This window comes from Toxorhynchites rutilus, chromosome 2, assembly GCF_029784135.1.
Source record: "Toxorhynchites rutilus septentrionalis strain SRP chromosome 2, ASM2978413v1, whole genome shotgun sequence".
NCBI classification, from domain to species: Eukaryota; Metazoa; Arthropoda; class Insecta; order Diptera; family Culicidae; genus Toxorhynchites; species Toxorhynchites rutilus.
The window spans coordinates 326,367,979-326,385,636 of record NC_073745.1 but is presented as its reverse complement, the minus strand read 5'-3'; the positions used below and the strand labels follow the sequence as shown (position 1 = coordinate 326,385,636).

The window sequence follows — 17,658 nt, the reverse complement described above, 5'->3', positions numbered from 1 at the left end:
CTAGTAGACTGCTGTGGAAACCAATACCTGCCTTTCTGTAAGAAAGAAGAAAGAGTTTATTTCCACACAGTTGAAACGTTCTTTCCGCTTTACAGTCCACTGCCTTTGCGCTTAAGAACGCGCCAACAGTGACGACCAATATAGTGATGAACTGTAAGGCTTCATAAGGTGATTTTTTCGGTATCTTCTAGGATCGGTAATAAGATACTCAATACTTGTTTGCTAAGATGGTAAATAGGTTTATTATTCCGTTTAAGTAAAAATGGTTTATTCCTGACAACACAGTGATTAGAATTGGTTCATATTTTCAAATGAACCAAATATACAGAAATTGTAAATGAAAACTTTGGTGTTCACTAAGAATATCACTTAAATTTCGAGATGAAAACAATACTATAAAAACGTGTTCCTGATTAAGCACATTGCCTTGCTTCATTTTTTTTTGATTCCATAGCCCACGCTAATCTCAATGCGGTAAACTTTCATTCCGCATATTACTAAACTAACAATTAAAAACAAATCTAACGAATAAAAACTCTTAAAACGAACAATAAATAATATCCGTAAAGGTGCAAATATACGTAAAATTTAAGCATATGTGCACTACTACCCGCATAGAACTTATTGTTGTTGAACAATCTTTGGTAAGCATGTTGACTGGAGATACTCTCGAACGTTGTCCACAAAGTCCTCATCGGTGGTCTTACTGTATACCAAATACTGTTCGAAGTGACCACGGTTTGGAAGCGATTTCCTGTGGATTGAAAAATAAATATTAGACTATACAAGATCACATCGCACCAGCGTTCACTTACATCACACTATCGACCACCTCCTGACTATCGATAACGTTGCCCTGCACATCGTAAAGCGGTACATCTCGAGGAGCCATCTCACTGGCGTAAGGTATCCGCTTGCGGATTTGGAAGAAATGGTGACCACCAAAACGTTTGTGGAGATCTTCGATCTGCAACGATAATGTTTGGTATATTAGTTCTGCGACAGACAAGGATGATAACACTTACATCACATGGCTCGCAGGATACGTGAATATTTTTGTACATTCTCCGCAGTCGAATACTGGCCAGCAAGTCTTGTGCACCTTTCAATTTGGCGTTCTCACTAATTTCGATCAGGTTGACGATGCTATCATCCAAGTAAAGATAGACTGACGGTAGCTGGTGAGCTTCTGATAATTTTGATCTGAAATGGGAACCACTCGTTAATTTCGTTGCAAATACTAATTTGATTGGCATTAAATCATTGTTGTATAAAGAACTAGCTGACCCGGCAAACTTTGTCCCGTCCAAAATTTATTTTTCATTATCACATCCACGTTTTCTTACTAAGCGCACGTTCAAGGGTCCAATCGCAGAATTTTCCATTGATTGATCTTCTAATCTACCCTTTAAAATTATTTTTTACTATAAAATTTCAGTACTTCCACCAAAACTCGACATTATAATATCAAATTACTTTCAGACACAATTCTCGTTCAAGATTTATCAGCAACTTGCAAATAACATGTTTCTCCGAAACATGGAATAAATGTTTGATACAGAAAATATGATAGAATGAAGACAGCCCTAAATCGGACAATTCCTTCCTCGAGTTCTGCTCTTATGAACACATCCGGCATTCTTTTTTTTTATGATATAGATAGAAGAAGATATTGGAGTGCGTTTCATCACATTAAAATCCATTTCCACTTTTGAACAAAGATCAATTTCGCTAGCGCAAACATCAAATGGACTAACAGAACTTGTACCTATGTAATTGTAGAACATATGGGAATTTAATTTTCCGAGTTTCCCTTTTTCCTTCAGAGTTTTCCGAATTTTTTTTTTTTTGTCATGTTTGGTGAGAATATTTTTGGTTGAAATATGTTACTATTTTTGTGGGACCCCCTCTCCACTCCAGTGAAGTCCCCTAAAACATTCGCATGACAAATTTGGCTCCATTTGCTAGATCGGTTTCCGGATTATGCAGAAATTTGTCTTTCAATTGTATGGCAACTCCACCTTAGAGAGGGGGTGGAGTGTCTAACCACCGTAAAAACATTTATTGCACCCTCAAACCTCCACATGCCAAATTTGGTTTCATTTGCTTGAATAATTCTCGAGTGATGCAGAAATTTGTGTTTCATTTTTATGGCAGCCTCACCTAAGAGAAGGGGAGGAGTATCTAACCACCATAAAATTATTGATTGCACCCTAAAACCTCCACATGCCAAATTTGGTTTCATTTGCTAGATTAATTCTCGAGTAATGCAGAAACTTGAGTTTCATTTGTATGACAGTCCCCCATTAGAGAGGGGGGAGGGGTCTCAAACTATCACGAAAACCTTCCCCGGCCTTAAAAACCCCTACATACCAACTTTCATGTTGATCGGTTCAGTACTTTCCGAGTCCATAAGAATCAGACAGACAGACAGAAATCCATATATATATATATATATATATATATATATATATATATATATATATATATATATATATATATATTGAATTCAATAAGCTAGCCTTTCATAAAACAATATTGAACTTGCAAAAAAAAAAAACATTGGCATTAATTTTATATCTTGATCATCTAAATCGGATTTAAATTGAGTTTTTTCATTGTTCAAAATCTGTTATTTTTTCTCTTTTAATATATCAAATGGAGGCCCTAAAAAAACGTGGTACATTCCGAAACCTAATTCTGTTCAAAAATTTACACAAAAATACCATTAAAGCCATTACTAGGAGACAAAGAGTGATCATGTATCATTTTTAAACACAAGTCTAAATAGTTAAGATCTACATAAATATAAGTTTCAGTCGAATGAATCCATGACTACAGAAATATATTATAGATAAAAATAGAATTTTCTCCTTCGCTGCAACGTTGTCCGGAACATTTTTTGTAAGGGGTTGTAATAACTTTATAAGCAGGTGATGTATATTGAGTATCCTATGGCTATGAGTGCTCTCTTAGGAAGATCGTGTAGCTGCTGTAGTGAATTGATCTCATTGGGTGATAAGTTTGCTTATGTATAGAAATCATTCTGGACCACAATTACATAAATTGTTAGTAGCAAGACCTACACGATAAAAACGTGAATTGAGTACAAATTGATTGGGCAACATACAATGCAATAACAAATAAATGCCTATTATCGGTAAATGGACAATAATTCATTACACCCAGGTATTTTGACGTAGGACTACGTCTAACCGGAAGATATAGGGGGTGAAATGAAAATCTAGGCACTGAACAAGTAGGAAAAAATGCAAGATTTGGAACGCTTATAACTCGGGCATTTCTCAATAGATCGCAAAGGTGTTTGCATCAATTGATAGGAAATATATCTACGCATCTATCATAACGAATAACATTTCATTTTTCTTGAGATAAACAATTGAATAATTGTGAAATATCAAGAATTGTCCAAATACACTATGTGCCCATTTTTGATTGGTCCATTTTGTGCTCCTCAAATCGTACCGACCAAAACGGGCAACCAGAGCAGCAGCGAAATAGAATGAAGCACGATTGGAAAGGAAAAAGAAAAAAAAATGAACGAAACATTGGTCGCAGTCTCACACATGCGTAATTCTCGAGTCAGCCAGTCAGCTTAAAAATCCCCGCTCCGATGCCGTAACGATCATTCTCATCCAAACCATACACCACATCGTTTCGCATCACATCACATCAACAAACCAACACAAGCAGCCATGTCTGGACATGGCAAAGGACCAAAGGAGCAAAGGAGGATCGCGACGATAAGAAAACCCGCATTTAGAACAGACCACAATCGGTTCCGTGGACACCAAGTCAACAACAGGCAGTTGCAGTGAGTGGCGAGTGGCAAACGCAATCGCAAAACGGCAGCAGGTAGCAGAAGAAAAAAGTTTGTTCTTTATTCAAACTATTTTGGTGGCAAATCCAGAACAAGGTGGCATCGAGGGCGTTCGAAATGGTTTTTTTCAAAACCACGAGTATTGAGTTTTCTAAATTGGAACCATTCCTTAAAACACGGCGCTTATCAGGGCCATTAAACCTTTCAAAAAAAGAGTTCACGAAATACAGTTGTATAACATGCATTCTAAAATAATATCCAAAATAATAATAAAACACAAATTGATTTTTTCATAATTTGTTTGCCAGGATATGATGAGTATATGAATTTGTCAGTTGTTCTGAGTTTATTGATGGTCGCAATTATTCAATTTTCACCAATTCTTAAATTGCCTCCAGATTGAAAGTACAGTAATTTACATTTATTTCAACATTTAGCTAATTGGACGGACATGTAATGCAACATATTTGGTTGGACATTTTTGTAAACATAGAAATCGGGATCCAAATTATGATCCCACATTGAAAGTCAACACTGTACCACTGTCATCGCAGATGTTCAATTACAGGTTAAAATCGCTTCCAATGCGACACTGAGTGGTGCTTCGGCACGTCGCATTAAGTGTAATTTACTGTACAACATGTCACAATCTGGATGGGAAGTAATTTTGTAACTGTGAAAGCTGTGGCGAGTGGCAAACGCAATCGCTAAACAGGAAGGTTTAGCCGAACAAGATGGGGATATCGAGTGATAACAAAACAATAAACTCTTTAGATTAAAGATGATTTTGTGGTCCTGAAAAGGACCCTTTTTAGGGCTTGCTTCCGGATCACCAGTCGTAAACGCTCTTTACTTGGAGCAGGTATACTTCGTCACCGCTTTGGTACCTTCGGAAACCGCATGCAAGTTCACCGGGCAGCAACATTGCGATCTGAATTTCCCACGCCGTAATGGTTGACCGCTTATCGTAGTGGATCAGACGCGGAGCTTCTGGTACGATACGCTCAAAGATGCATTGACGCTCATCGTCTTTGATGAGAAACCGGTGTCGGAATGATCCTGATTCAGCACCTTATGATGTAGATAGCATATGATTCCTTCTCCTTCTTCTTGTCGGTTTCCGAAATATTCTTCTGCGCCGTGCCGAACTTTTTGGCGGCTTTTCCACTATTCCACTAGTCTTCGGTGCCTTCGTGTTTGTTAGAAACAACTGCATGTGAATGCAATGAGCGAACAAATCGTAATGAATATATTTTTTTGCCATCGCTGCCTTTTAACGCTCATTCGTTCGTCTCGTTGGACTCGCCCCTTTGGCTCAGTCTGCCGATTTGTCTCTATCCTGTGAGTGTGTACCGCTTGAGTACAAAACGCGCGGACCCCAAAAAAAAATCTCATTTTCTTTCAAGCCAGTGTGGTTGTATGGCATCGTTTAACATCGCATCGCATCACATCATAAAAACAAAACACAACACCAAAGGTTCTTTTCAGAACCACCAACATGTTCATAAAGAGTAGACAGTAAACTAATTCATTTTTCAGATAGATAGGTAGGTATTCACGTAGGAGAACAAAATAAAACAATATATTTAAAATATAAATTTAACAAAAGCTGTCCCCTTTGTATAGTCCTACGTCACTCCGGTTATGTCCCCGACATTACCCACCCGTCTTTTTTTAAGCGAGTGATACGTACCTCGTGAAAAAAAACCGCGTAAAACAACCGCATTAATTGGAAAATCCACGTAAAAAGAACCGCGTTAATTCGAAAATCCGCGTAAAAAAAACCATGTCACCTAATGATAGATATCAAATGGGACAATCTTTACGTAGAACGGAAGTAAAAAGTTGAGTGTTGCTCGCATCCGAAAACCCGTAGTTTTTTCCTGCAATTTCGTTGGTTACTGGTAGCTATAGTTCGGTCCGCGTAAAAAAAACGCGCTAATTGGAAAATCCGCGTAAAAAACCTCGTAAAAAAACCGCGTAAACAACCTGGGTGTATACGCATCAACTCACATTGTGAGCTAACGCCCGAATTCAAGCAAAAAGATTGCTCGTTGCATCGGGAAAGAAAACGAACGGTTAGTGCTATCGAAAGAAAACATACCCATTCTAATCGTCAAATTGTTAACTTTTTTCTACTATATTCACTGTTCATGTTGAAACCAAAAAAAATTCTGAATAAATTTCCTGTCTAATGATATATAACACAACATATGTCGCAATAACGATTTTGAGCAATATGCGTTTGAAAACTCTTAATGAATCGTTACATTTTTCGTAGAGTGACCCCCCTATATAGAAATCAAAGACATAGCCTATGTCAAAAAAACCGGTCTAATATTTTGCAATAAAGAACGAAACTATGTTTTTTCATAGAAATCTGAGAACCACTATATCGATTTGGCATGAAATGGCTGTTCTAGTCTGCACAAAAGCAAGCGAGTACAAAAGTACTCGTAGTTTCCCCAGACACCTTGGTTTTGAAGTCTGTGTTAGGCAGCCACATTCCAGTCGGAACAAAAATACCCCTGATCTGCATTAATTTGCAATGACAATTCCCCAGGCACCTTGGTTTCGAAGTCTGTGTTGGGGAAACACATTTCAGCCGGAACAAAATTGCCCCCAACTTACATGAATTTGCAATGTCAATTTCCCCAGACACCTTGGTTCTGAAGTCTGTGTTAGGGAAACACATTTCAGTCGGAACAAAAATACCCCCGACTTTCATGTATTTGCAATGATGATTTATCCAACACTGCTTGGTTTTGCAGTCTGTGTTAGGGAACACATTTCGGTGAGAACAAAAGTACGCATACTTCCATGTATTTGCAATGCCGATTTCCCCAAGGCTGCTTGGTTATGATGGCTGTGTTGGGGAAACCGTAAATCGAGCCAATCAAAGCGAACTAGTTAGGGCGTTTAGATAACGCTTCGCATTTTACAGTTATTCAATTGTTTATCTAATTTTTTTTAATTGCGGTAGATGCGTAGAAATATTCCCTATCAATTGATGTAAACAACTTTCCGATCCAGTAAGAAATGTTCGAGTTATAAACATTCGGAATCTTTCATTTTTTCTTGCATGTTCTATGTTTAGGTTTTTATTTTACCCCCCATATATTCCGGTTATACGCAGTCCCACGTCAAGACATATGAATACTTTCTAACACACATGGATTTATTTCGCGATCTTACTCGGGTAAAGGTTCGATTTGGAATGAAGTAATATTGGATGAATAGGGCTTTTGCTAAACATACATGCAGAGCATCTGTTGGGCAAACATCATTTGTTTTACATTCGTAGGTTCTATGCAGCAGAAGCGGATTCATTATCAATCGACGTTCTTGTAGATACATAGATACATAGAACTAACATGAACTTTGTGAAACAGTTAGGCATGCTATTTACCGAACAAGAGCTTTTGTGTGACGCATATTGCTTAACTTACTAGCACCTATTTCGCGATGTTCATTAAGCGACTTTCCTACTAGATTTGAATCGAAAAAATAACAGGAAAGGATTATCAGCATGTTCGGACCTAGATTCAAGAGGCTCGAGCTCACGTTCGAATGCTTCCTTGTATTTTCCATGAATTAGCCAATGGATAGATTTTCTTCGTTTCCGATCAATTTTCTTAGACCCATATTTCACTTCTCCGCAGCGCATTCAGGTACCCGGAAATCATATCTGGGGTTGGTTGATCTTTCTGGCTGAATATGCTCTCAATTTCAACATAATCATCTGCTTTTTTGGCAAAACTAACCACCGATTAAGATTATCTGCAAAATAATATTCATTATAGTTTACCAGCATTTTAGGGTAAAAAGCACGAAGCCTAAATGGGAGCACACTTCACACAATCCGGCTATACAATCGCAATGTGCCGATCGCACTTTTTCTGTGAACACTTTTTGAATAATCAATCTGCTTCGCTTGATATGGATCATAGCCATAACAGAAATTTCTATTTTTCTCCGTATATATGGCTTTGACGATAAAAGTAAATATTTTTATGTAAAGAGACATATATTTGCATGTTATTAATGCAGTGTAGCTTGTAATATCTACAACTATTTCGCTAAAATAATCCATATAAATCCTATGCAGCGATCTTTTTTGCCTGCCCAACAGATCACTAATCCATATGCACGCTGCAAGCGCCCTATCGGTTTGTATGCACTTTACACTTCGTTGGTATTCGATTACGCTGTACTTCGAGTTTTGCTGCTGCTTGTAGTTGTGTTATGCACCACACACTGCATTTAGAATGGAAGCGAGTGATTTGGATGGGAATAAGGATGGCGATGGATTTTTCGCGCTGTCGGTCGCGAACAGTCCCAGAGTGCCGATTTTTGACAAAAAAAAATTCCAGATGACAGTAGATCTCGACGTTTCATGCAATTTTCAAACATTTGGCATCAAATTTTTTTTTTCGAAAACCCCGATTTCCTTTCGTGATTTTTCGATTTTCAAAAAACACAAATTTTGACCACTTTGCGCCACTCTCCCTTAAGTCCGATTGAGCTGATATTTTGCATGGGGTGTTTTTTCGAGGTGGTGAACATTTTTTATGGGGTAACTTTTTGGAATTCGAGATGACCATTTTAATTGCCACCCCAATGGACAGCCTCTAGGACACCGTATTATATTATAGAAAGCGCGATTTTTGCAAAATAAATTTAAGGCACTCTCTGCAAATTATAACTCCATGCACAAGATAGATGCGAGCTGGGAGACCGAATGATTTCTCACCGTTAAGAAATGTTTGCAATGCATTTGTGTAAAGTATTACGGTTAACCCATATGTTCAGTGAAGTGTGTTCGGAACGAGAGAAATTAGTAAGAAGTTGAGTTCACAACCGCTATCAATCGCTAGAAATGAACTGCAACTGCGAAGTTTAAACTACGTTCAATCTCTTCTTCTTAAATCGCATTGAAATTTCTAGAGAGGCTTCGTCTCTTCAACGAAGTATCTCTATTATCTCATATCACTCATATCGCTTGAGATTTCGATGCCGAACAACACGCTTTGAATGTAGTTTTAGCGGTCGTTTCAAAGATACGCGTGTACCGGTGTAAGTCGGAAGAACGTTCTTTAACAGAAAAAAAGTTGATGGATCTGGGCCTAGGGGCACGGATGACATAGGACCAAGGATGGAAATCAAGGGAGCATGATGTGATTTACGATTAATCGCAAACTGCACAGATCGCAATCTGTGCAAACTGCGACTAACTATTAATCCTCACCCATCATAACCAAATGATTTTCTCTTGGTAAGGGTGATTACACATTATCCGGTTTCAGCCGGACCGGTTTCAAAAAGCACCGCTGGGTTTGGACGGATAATCGGATAACAATGTGAAAAAGACCTCGCGCTACACAAAACCGTGCATCTCTCACATACACATACGTGCATTTATTTATATAGTGGATTGACAGATAAACATTGCTGCAAATACTCCTGCTACATGTAGCCGTCTGCATACGGAAAACCTTGAAAACACGGCTGCTGCAGCAATTACGAGTCTTCTCAAATTTACGTTCCTTTGGAGAGTATATACGGCCGTGTTAAAATGTGGCACACCAGAAACATTGCGGTTCTTGCGAAAATGACGCGTACCCTGCATCAGAACGGTATTATTACCGATAGGTGCGATCGAGCGGTCGAAGGTGTGAATCTTCTCGCCCCATTTCAGAATACAATTGTAATGACAAATAAATTTAAAAGTCCAGTTGCGGTGTATTTATCCATACGCTAAATTGTTTTATTTCCAAACTTACACAAACAGTATTATTCAATCCATACGCTCTGTTGCCACATATTTCCAATAGAATTTGAATGAACCAATAAAAAACATTTCGTAAGCTAAGGGCACTACTCAATTATTTATTCACTTCCTGTGATTTTCTTAGAATTTGCCTACGAGATAATCCATCTATTCTAGAGTGTCTTTTTATTCCACCATTGCAGTATGAATCTTTACGATTAAAACAACATAATTTTCCTTCAAAAACTATTTCATCGCTGCTTCCGCAGATTCTCATCCAGAATCGCGCTCAGCCTATTTCGCAATTCCTCGATCGCGTACTCCCGGGGCAGGGACGGCTTCTCGAGCGCATTTCGCTTAAATACATAGTTATCAATACGCGGATCCTAGGCGAAAAATGACCGAATCAGATATGCCAACCGCTGGATGATTTCGCTCTGACAGAGCCGATGCTTCTGCATCGGGCTGGAGAACATCTTGATCACCGGTCACATGGCAGACAGTTTGGTCTTGAGCTCCTCGAGCCGAGCCCTGTCATCGATCGCTTTCCGGGTCAGGTCGAACTGTGTGGAATACCCAATAAGAATATGAGTAGAGAGCTATTGTTGGTGTGTTCAAATTAACGAAAACTGACCTTCACATTCAGCTCGATAAAATCGCTGACCATAGCTTTGCTTTGAGCAGAAACCTGCATCACTAAACTTGTTCCACAGCAGCGAAATAAAGGAGTAAAGTAGAAATCCATCCATATCACTTGCAAATTCTGAATTTCAAAAACAACAAACAAACGTCAATAGCACACACATACTAATACATGGGACGAAAAACTGCCTGAATTGTACTAATACTAACAGACATGACAAACAACTGTCAATCCGCGCTGATGGCATGGAACTTCGTGCTCTGCTTTTGGGAAATGATAGTGATAATAGATTTTCATGTGCAATAAACACATGTTTGAAAATAAAAGTTATGAATGAAAATTACCTTCTTCTTATAAAATATGTTATTTTTGTAATGGAGCAACACGTTCTTTTGCAAGTGGAGAAACCCCTCTGAACAAGAACTGTGTTTGATGATGTTTTTATATTACAATTATGAGTTTCAGTGAAAATATGATTGAGTTACTCTCCTTCCTCGTTCTGTTTACAACTCCTAACAAGAATTTGCTCCATGGGAATGAGTGTCTCTATGACGTACGCTTTACGATTCTCGCTCTCTCGTCCGGGCGTTCAATTTTCCTTTCCGAGCGTGTTTACTTCGATGAAACTGGGTAAAATAAATAACTGCGCTGCAGCAGATAGGACGACTTTAATGTTTAATGTTTCACAGAGGATTTCTCAGATGGTGTTTAAATTAATCTACAAGAGACTACAAACAATAATCCCCCTCAAATCACTAATTTTATGAGTTAATGTAAATGCGTTATTGGCCAAGGCTATTACGACATCGAACACGTGGTCTTGCGAGATATATTTTTCCGCCAGCTCAAATACAGACCTCTTTTTTCGAGCCCGAGTAAACTGGTGGCTAGAAAAGATCTTGATTACCTTGAATTAATCAAAAAACATAAATTAGCGCAAATATGTCAACATGTGTTTTTTTGTGTAAGCACGTAAATATTTGCTCATAATTTTTTTTGGATTGTGGAACTCTACATAATTTGTATGCAGATAGACTATCCACAGTGTGTGGGGGGGAATACTCATACAACTCAAATGGATAATGATTATCTGCTATCACATACTGAGAAATTTTTTGACGTTTTGTTTTACTATTGATTCATTCAAAAAAAAAAGCTTTATTTTTAAATGTTTTCTTATCCTGAGACTGGCTCACCATATTGCACTGCTACTAAAACCGTAGGCTAACTTCAAGGGTATTTTTTATTCATTTTCGGCGAATAATCAATAGAGTGCCGTGTTATGAGACATCAGAATAATAGCAAAAACAATATTACGATCATAAGGTGTTGGACAGGTTATTCCAGACGACATTGGAATATCTGAACATCTGATCATCTTTAGAAAGGTTAATGACCTTCAAAGGATAAATTTATCTTGGGCACATTGAATTGATGTTCATGACTTCCAGTCGGACGTTTATTCGCTCTGATAATAATTGTGTGTCGTCACAAAGCATATATTCCAATGCCGTCAGTTCACTGAAATTCTTCGCATAACGTTTGATGATAAGGTAGGATGTTGATAATCATTTGCTGCGATACCTATTGTTCCAACAGTATTCATTCGACAATATGAAGACTGAATACCTGAAATTAACCAGATTCAACCTTGCAAATCTGAGAGATGCAACAAGTTTGAAGGGATATAAAAAAAACATTAGTCGTTCGATAAATCTACTGCCACATATGTCGGAAGTCCACGATATATGAATAACATACGTCCATACTAATTCATTACATTCATTCGCAACGAAGAACGTAACCACACAGAATTGAATTAATCAAATATGTGATCCGTTTTATCTACAAAATAAAAAAGGGTCTGAAATTCAATCGAATTCGAAAGGTGTTTTGTGAAGTCACTAATTGAATTACTATTGGAAAAATTATTTGGAGAGAAATGTGAATGTTCAGAATTATTGGAATCTAAAAAACGATTTTGGGCGGGATGAGATTCGCCCAAATCTGCTGGTAATAAAATTAATCAATTGCATTCATTACCCGTCTGCTGTTTATCGGGCGGGAGACGACAGCAAAATAAAGCCGACACGAGACTGAGTCAGCCACTCACTGCGGACAGTGCAATAGAGAATTAAAAATCCCTCGATGAGTGTCGTAAGATTTCAGTTGATCGTCTCTTGTTACACTTTCCGATCAAGAACTCATCATCCGCTCTATGGAATGGGATTAATCGTTTGTGGCTTGCACTCACGATAAAACCTGAGTAGTAGAAGTAATGCTTCGAGAGTGCAAGCAGTTGGGATTCCGCTCTCATATTGCTTTTTTGAGATCTTGGTAGCTCACCGTTCCAAGTATTCTCTCTGTGTACATATGAAGAATAAAAGAGCATCGCCTGCTGGGGGTGATTTAAAAACATCCGACTAGAGGGATATACTTATTCATTGATCGTTGAATGTGATTTTTTACCATCCCTGCATAGGACTGTGGGTTATGTCTTTTGAATTGAGTTTTTTCATTGTTCAAAATCTGTTTTTTTTTTGAAACATCAATTGGAAGCCCTGAAAAAACCCGTTTCTTGTATGAACGTGTATCCTTTAAACGGGTTAGATGAGATAACGTGGTAGAATCCGGAACCATATTCTGTATATAATGTACACAAGAATACCATTGAAGCCATTACTAGCACTTTCTTCTGTTTATTCAATTAAAAGACACGGAGTCATCATTTATCATTTTTAAACGCAAGTCTAAATAGTTGAAATCTACATAAATATAAACCTAAGTCAAATAAATCTATGACTACAGAAATATAATATAGATATAAATAGCATCTTCTCCTTCGTTGCCACGTTGTCCGGAACATTGTTTGTAGAGGGTTGTAATAACTTTACAGCCAGGTGATGTATATTAAGTATCCTCTGGCCATGCTGTCTTGGGAAGGTTGTGTAGCTGCTGTACTGAATTGATCTCATTGGCTGCTAAGTTCTGCTTATGTACAGGAAATGGAAAAGAGAGTGGGCAAGTACATTCGAGGAAATGAAGCGGGCCTCACGACTACTCAGCTATCATAATCCGATACACGTGAGTATTCACCTTCGAACTTCTAAATCAGCTGCCAGTTTAATTCATTAATTACATTCTACTCAACCAAACAACATGCTCGTTATTATGACATCCTGGACCACAATTACATAAATTTTAGTAACAAGACTTACACGTAAAGACGTGAATTGAGCATTCAGCAAGTGTTTTCAATCAGAACTTTGTGTTTAGTTTGTGCTGGAGAGCAGAAATGTGCGTGCTAAGCTCGAATAGTTAGAGAAAGGTTCCTTTGTGAAGACCATTAACATCGGTTAATCGTGTTTACTCACGTTCCGTCAAGCGCGAGCATTAATTTTTTCTTTATTTCTACATTCGACGCGTTTGCATTTTCTTCCGGTTAAGAAAGAACACTTGATTGAACTATGGGGATAATAGAGTAAAACCACCTTCCAAGATCATCCCTCCATTGATTCTGCCAACTTATAAATGTCTGTTTGTCCGAAAAAATGGAGACTAACTCGTGATACGCATCAACTCACATTGTGAGTTGACGCCGAATTGTAGGCAAAAAGATTGCTCATTGAGTTATGAATTTGAGGTTTTGTGTAATATGCGTTTGAAAACTCTTAATGAATCGTTACATTTATCTTAGAGTGAGGATATATAAATCAAACACATAGTCCTTTGTCAAAAGGGCCAGAACGGGAATCAAAACCGGATACCCATTGTAAGCAGTCCCTGTGTTAACTGTCGATGATGCGATAAACTCCCCATTTTCCAATTTGATTATCAACTGAAAACTCTATTCTATGCATAACCAGATAAAAACACTTACCCACGAAGTCTGAAGCCGAGCTCTTCCGCCTGAATGAGTGCCTCAATTAACCTAAACCGTACGAAACAAGCAGAATCGAGAAGAAAGGCAAAATTAGTTTTTCCAAAATAAACGATCACAGCTGTCGAGCACTTACATTTTCTCCAGGCCCAAAATAGTGGGATGCTGGTAGCACTCGATGTGCAGCTTTGTTCGCGCCTCAAACAGCGCAACAATACGCCTATAATCACTCGCGCTGTAACCAATGTGCGTCACGCCACTTGCATCGCGCACAACTCGAACACGCTCGAACAGCTGTAGAAACTCAGTGTTAACCTGAATTGCCGCGCCCAGGTGGAATAAATCCCGCATCAGGTAATCCCACTTGTCGACATCGATCTTGTACCGCTTATTGTGAACAATCTCCGCCAGGAACATTGTGTCCGGCGTGAGGAGCGTCCTCAGCGCATCCTGATTGCCAGTGATCAGCGCGCAGATCAACTGCTCGGCGTAATAATGTTCGTACGCCTCTTGGGACAGTTTTATGTTGTTGTTAGCGAACAACTGGAGAGCCATATCACACGAAGATTGCTCGTGCTGAAATTTAAATTACATTTGTTTTGTTTTTCTTCTTACTTCTTCTTCTTCTTCAATGGCACTAACGTTCCTAGAGGAACTTCGCCGTCTCAACGTAGTATTACTTGCGTCATTTTTATTAGTACTTAGTTGAGATTTCTATGCCAAATGACACGCCTTGCAATGCATTCTGAGTGGCAAGCTCTAGAATACGCGTGATCACAGTGCAAGTCGGAGGAAATTTCTTTGACGAAAAATTCCCCCGACCAGAACGGGAATCGAACCCGAACACCCGGCATGTTAGTTATGACGCTAACCACTCGGCCACGGGAGCACATCTTCTTACTTACTGTACACTATTGAACTTACCGTCCAATGACTGTCACTTCCACTGTGCACGAAGTCCTCCCACATGTGAGAAAAAGGTCCATGGCCGATATCGTGCAAAAGAGCCGCCAGCTGAAACGCACAATCAGTTTCAAATTTTAAGAAATGCCATACTGCCATACTTACAATTACACACTTCCGGTGAATATCGCTAATTTGTACGCCAGTGTTTTCTTCGAGCGTTTTCAGTAATTTTCCAGCAAGGAAGCACACTCTGTCAAAGAGAAGATAATCTTCATCCCATGCCAAAAAAAAGACCAAAGTTGTTATGCTTACCCTAGACAGTGCTCGAACCGCGTGTGAGTTCCACCAGGGAAAACTCTCGAGCCGGTCCCCAGCTGTTTCAAATTGCGGAGTCGCTGGAATTCTATTGTATCGATGATATCTCGAACGTAAGCCGGGTAGCAAACCTTTCCGTGAACCGCATCCACTAGTGTCCACTCCGATGACGCGTGAATTATGGTGCTGCTCGTGTTGTTCATGGCGCCTTTCTGAAACTGATCGGAGTACTTCAGCATGCTTCAAGAAACAAGGAGAAACAAATTCTTAACCGGAAGAAAATGCAAACGCGTCGAATGTAGAAATAAAGAAAAAATTAATGCTCGCGCTTGACGGAACGTGAGTAAACACGATTAACCGATGTTAATGGTCTTCACAAAGGAACCTTTCTCTAACTATTCGAGCTTAGCACGCACATTTCTGCTCTCCAGCACAAACTAAACACAAAGTTCTGATTGAAAACACTTGCTGAATGCTTAATGTTTGAGTCGGTTGCCATCACAAATAGAGGCGTACACCATGCGTGGTGTACCACAAATGCTCCCCCACAAAAACATGTTGTAAACATTCACTACCCAGCAACATTTCGAAAGCTCAATTACCATGGCAACCAAAATCATTGATCGAAACAGACGCTGCATCCAGCTGGGAGAACTACTATTTCCAACCATGTTGACCTTCACATTCCTTATCACTTTTATGTTTCCTATCGTACGTGTGCTTTGTGGCAGCAGCAGCTACCGGAAGATGATAATGAACGGAGGTAGCAGAATCGAACAAAACCAATTAACTAAGTCGTAGACCTACAGTTGTTTGTTACTTAAGTTTACCTTTGCAATACAGCAGACAAATAAATCCCTTTCGATGCCCGGTCTAACGAGGCTCTTCAGATCAATCCCAAGTTCCGAACACCTCCACGCGTGCACGATTAACAGCTGGAGAAGAACGTGATCCCGCAGCAAAGGGTATATGAAAGCGAATGCGTTTGAAGCTCAGGCAGAGCTTCTTACTGGCACTGATATAACGCGATTTGTTTCCAATAAGAATTCTCCTCTTGGAAAGAAAACAACAAACTCGTCAGTAAATTTTGACATGCTTTTTGGTAGAAAATTCACTCACACACATCGGCATTATTGTGGCGCTACACTCGGGGAAAATATTAGCAATGAAAGTATAATGTTGGATACAAGAATGGATGTCTGTTTTTTTTCAAATGTCTTTACATGGTACGAAAAAAAGTCTTCAAATGTCTTAATTAGCATATTGAAGAATACTAAAATTCACAACTTAATTTTGAACAATATTCCATCGATTATATGGAACGTTTCATTAAACTTATCTTGAGGTTTTCAAGTTTATTCAATTAATACACTCTCCCGAAAAATTGGTATGTATGACGAATTTTTTGGTAAATATTACAAATGAATGATTTTTTGCAATACGTATTTTTCGTTCATATTACTCGATAACAATGGTAAACAAATGTCAAATCAGCCAGTATAACCCAGTATAAGCCGTTGATCCAAAGTGGGTTTCACATATACCCTAAACACGTTATGTTAACCCAACCTTTATGCATGTATTTTCATCAAATTATTTAGTAATTATTGTGCTATTGTATGTATATTTATTCATTATTTATTTATCTATTTTAAATACGATATTAACAACATTCATGAATTGGAAGCCAGTAGTTCTGGTTCAACAGCAGCCAACGCATTCATTGCACTGCAGTGCCACATCTGATCCTGCATCGATTGGGTCTGATTCACGGCTTCAAATTAGAAAAAGTACACAATCATTACTACTAACAGTTACGATGGACTGCTCAATTCTTACCATTATTCTCTCCCAGGAGAACACCCCGGAACTTCCATCGTGACCAATCCGGAAAATATCCAATTGATCAAACCACCGATCACAATCGTCGGCAAAACGTCAAAACCCGGCAAAACACATCCATGAGGGACGGGCCGTGAAGAGTATAAGGAGCACTGCGATCCACCGCAGGAACCGGGAAGAAACAAGAAAGATCAACAAGAAGAAGGGTCAAGAGCTGCAATTTCTGTAAAGATCCGAAAATTCCGACAATCCTCCCTTCCCCTCCCCTCTCCACCCTATCTGACACCGACCGACCAAAACCCCCCAAGTGATGCAGTACTACCGGATCACACCAGTAGGCACAGGAAGTTGCCCTTGACCAAAACCGACAGCATAGCGGTGGAATAAGGACTCGGCAGAAGTGTCTCGAAGTACGCCCAGCAAACATTAAATCGTATAATTTTGCACGTGCTAAGTCTTAC

General features: G+C 38.9%; 1 protein-coding gene across 3 annotated transcripts; it reads right to left on the bottom strand.

Moving 5' to 3' along the window:
• Positions 1-214: 214 nt before the first annotated feature.
• On the bottom strand, positions 215-16,454 carry LOC129770144 (deoxynucleoside triphosphate triphosphohydrolase SAMHD1). Of its 3 annotated transcripts, XM_055772793.1 has the most exons (10): positions 16,186-16,454; positions 15,958-16,092; positions 15,353-15,573; positions 15,203-15,290; positions 15,059-15,148; positions 14,271-14,710; positions 14,135-14,185; positions 1,026-1,203; positions 816-967; positions 215-754 (listed from the first exon to the last, which is right to left on the bottom strand). In XM_055772793.1, the coding sequence occupies exons 2-10, from the start codon at positions 16,024-16,026 to the stop codon at positions 622-624; spliced, it is 1,422 nt and encodes a 473-aa protein (XP_055628768.1). In that variant the 5' UTR covers positions 16,027-16,092; positions 16,186-16,454; the 3' UTR covers positions 215-621. The 3 variants fall into 3 exon arrangements, with proteins under 3 accessions (XP_055628768.1, XP_055628769.1, XP_055628772.1); XM_055772794.1 differs by lacking the exon at positions 15,958-16,092 and having other exon boundaries at positions 15,353-15,595; positions 16,186-16,453; XM_055772797.1 differs by lacking the exon at positions 15,958-16,092 and having other exon boundaries at positions 16,186-16,453.
• Between the last annotated feature and the right edge of the window lie 1,204 nt (positions 16,455-17,658).